The sequence below is a fragment of the Juglans regia genome, chromosome 2 (genome assembly GCF_001411555.2).
Source record: "Juglans regia cultivar Chandler chromosome 2, Walnut 2.0, whole genome shotgun sequence".
Classification (NCBI taxonomy): domain Eukaryota; kingdom Viridiplantae; phylum Streptophyta; class Magnoliopsida; order Fagales; family Juglandaceae; genus Juglans; species Juglans regia.
The window spans coordinates 33,524,940-33,528,256 of NC_049902.1; the positions used below are offsets into that span (position 1 = coordinate 33,524,940).

The 3,317-nt window shown below is 34.1% G+C and overlaps 1 protein-coding gene across 1 annotated transcript; it reads right to left on the reverse strand.

Moving 5' to 3' along the window:
• Positions 1–347: 347 nt before the first annotated feature.
• Positions 348–3,112, reverse strand: LOC109012278 (protein LIGHT-DEPENDENT SHORT HYPOCOTYLS 10-like). The gene is made up of 2 exons (XM_018993819.2): positions 2,313–3,112; positions 348–748 (listed from the first exon to the last, which is right to left on the reverse strand). The coding sequence occupies exon 1, from the start codon at positions 2,909–2,911 to the stop codon at positions 2,351–2,353; it is 561 nt and encodes a 186-aa protein (XP_018849364.1). The 5' UTR covers positions 2,912–3,112; the 3' UTR covers positions 348–748; positions 2,313–2,350.
• Between the last annotated feature and the right edge of the window lie 205 nt (positions 3,113–3,317).

Genomic DNA, 3,317 nt, shown 5'->3' on the forward strand with positions numbered 1-3,317 from the left:
TTGGCATACAATCATAGTCCTGATCAATTAATCACAGAAAAAAAAAAAAAATATATATATATATATATATAATATTAATTTGCAAAAAAAAAAATCATCCTTTGTTTTGATTTTAGGTCCATATATATACACGTACTAAATAAAACAATCAAAAGTTCTTGGATGAAAACGGCATATATAGCTATTATATATTCATGATCTACATGATCACATGCAGGCAAGTTAATTAGCGCATGAGTACTGATTTATATACCAGCAATATTGTTAATGCAATTAAAGCTAGCTAGCTATGATATTGATGATCATGAATATATACTTGCAAAAGGATATATAGAATTTATGCAATATTGAAAAACACAAGCATATATATATATATATTGGGAGATAATTCGTCACGGTATAATATTTACTTACATTTGAGCATTAATTGATAATGTGCTGAGCATTAAAATACAAAAAAAAAAAGTGGATAAAGTAGATCAGGAACTTACCAGATGATCATGATCATTACGTTCGTACGTACGTACGTTTTTCTCTTCATAAGTTCCAGCTATAATTCTGATCATTCACACAATTAACACAGTGCTTGAGCTATAAAATAGTACATCGAAGGGCTTCATGATCCATGGAAGAGTTGATGATGATCATTATATATATATATATATTGCAATCCGGTATATATATTAATAGAGCTTCAAAACATATAGCAGTACTGCTTCAGGAATTGAAGATTGATTATTTTAGGAACCTGAAATGAGTAAGATCAATTGTTTGGAAATTAATGGGTGAATATACATAAGATCGACATTAATATAAAGCTGCGGATGAGATCAGTAAAAAAATTAGCAATGCAGCACTGAGAATTTGAGCAATTTGCATGTGTTGCTATATATATATATATATATATATATATATATATATATATATTTCGGAGATGATGATCATGATCATAATTTGTGATTACTTTTGAAGTGTTGAATTGCGCATTTCTGCATGCAGTACGTATATATGATGTGCATGCTTAGAAATTAATACATACATAAATTATCTCCATTCCTGTGATCAATTAATAGTGTCACATGAACTAGCTCACATCTGATATATGACCAGCCAATCATAAAGGAATAAATTAAGACCCATCTATATATATATATATATATATATATTTATATTATATACAAACAAACATAAACTGCATATATATTATATAATATTTGTATAATAATAATAATAATAGGAAGCCATTAGCTAGCAGCCTAGCACTAATCTAATGCAGACAAGACAGCCCGATATATAGATCATGATATTATGTACAGAACTCAATCGTATATATATAGCAATTTTCCAAAGAAAAGGACATGCATATAGATCAGTACTAGATTATCATCAGATCAAGATAAAACTAGAAACAAAAGAAAATTATTATAAATAAGAGCCAGGACAACAAGATGAACAGGCACGTTGGTTTATAATTAATGATCTTACTGTGCTGAGATAATTTTCGACTAGGACAATTTTATTGAGAATATTATGCCAAGTAATTATAAGTACTAGCTCATTGACCAAGAGTGATCTGATCAGTGTGCGCTCTTGTTGCCTTCATTTTTACTCGAACTAGGTAAACATTTATATACGGCAATGATAAGATATATGTTAATATATACACACATGACGTGCAGTACATATACATATATGATATATCAAACATCTGCGAGCATGATCTCTGCGCACAGATCAGTTCTAAATTAAGGAGTTAGAACCGTAAAAAAAGCAAACTTGTTAATGTGAATTGTTAAATTTGAAAAACACGAAAAAAGAAAACTGTAATTTTGCATGAGATCATCGGAGAGAGGGAGAGAGATCGGATCGATCAGATCATAACTTAATTCCCGTACGTTAGCAGATCATATCATTGCATATATCTAATATTGGCACCAATGTTAAGGTAAATTAGTTTCTGGGTACTGTTATAATGTCATTAATTTGGACTGTAAGTAATAAAGAACTACGCAAATTAGGGTTTAAAACCCTTGGCCTAGGGTTTGTTATGGAAGGAACGAGATGCTGATCTTAGGATGAATACACTGTAGCCAATAAAATATTTATCTCATTCTTTTGTATTTTATGAACTTTTCCTCCACGAACGACGATCTCTTGAGCTAGCTGGAAAGGTCTGCGAATTAATTAAACTAATTGGGTTACAAAACTTATAATCTATTATATTCTGTATCATGATCATCATGTATTTTGTCCTATTTTCAGATCCAGTTTTCTAAACAGTTGCATATCATTAAGCTAAGAGGAAAAATTACCCATTTTCTTGGGACAAGCAACGGAACCCAGCTGATCATTACTGTGTAGGAAAGTTGGAGTTATCATCGTTGGCTTTCATCAGATTTCTTTTCTTCTTTTTCTTCTTATAAGGGATTCCCCGAGCCTTGGCTTGGGAGTCTCTCACCTCACGCAAGTAAACTCGGATAGCACCACTTGCAAAGGGGTTTGTCTCAGGCAAGCCACCATTTTCTTCATAAGCAGCTCTAAGCCGGCCGATGAGAGCGTCTAGGCTGCCCCATGCTTGTCTAAGTGGGCAAATGCAAGGGCCAGGGGGCTCAGGCTGCCCAAAGAAGACACAACCTTGTAAGTGCACCTTAGTCTTTCCAAACTGATCCAGGTATCGCAGGAACTCAAGAACATGACTGGAGTTGCACTGTGAAAGTGCCACTGGGGGTCTTTGGTTCCTTAGATACTGACCAAAAGTGTTCCAATCCCGCCTTTTCTGTGATTCATAGCGGCTCAGGGGATGTGGCTGTTGCAGTTGATCACCGCGGCCACCACTGCCACCAGCAGCTGAAGTAGAAGATCTTGATGATGAGCCTTCTGCTGCATCTTTTCCTTTGTTGCTGGACATCATGAGGGCTAGCTAGCTGCAAAAATAGAGTTCCAAACAGTCTCTCTTACAGCGAGAAAGCTGGGGGGGTAATGTATAAGGAAGAAGAGAGAAAAAAAAAAAATTTAGTGGGGCGAAAAAAAATTGAAAATCACATCATGGGGCTAGTGAGGAGACATATTAAAGTGCTTTAGCTCCTCTTTTTCTTCCCTCTCGCATTATTTTCTTGCTTTAATGGTGATATTACCCTTAAGTATACTTCTTTATTCTTATATTTATTATTATGCTTCCATCACCCAGCCAATCACCATCGAGTACATTAGCGTAATTAATACTATGGTTTGAAATATATATATGGTCAGTGGTGAGTTTATCATAATTAAACTAGTGCTATATAACCTGAGTTAGCTAGGGTAGGTTGGGAATTACT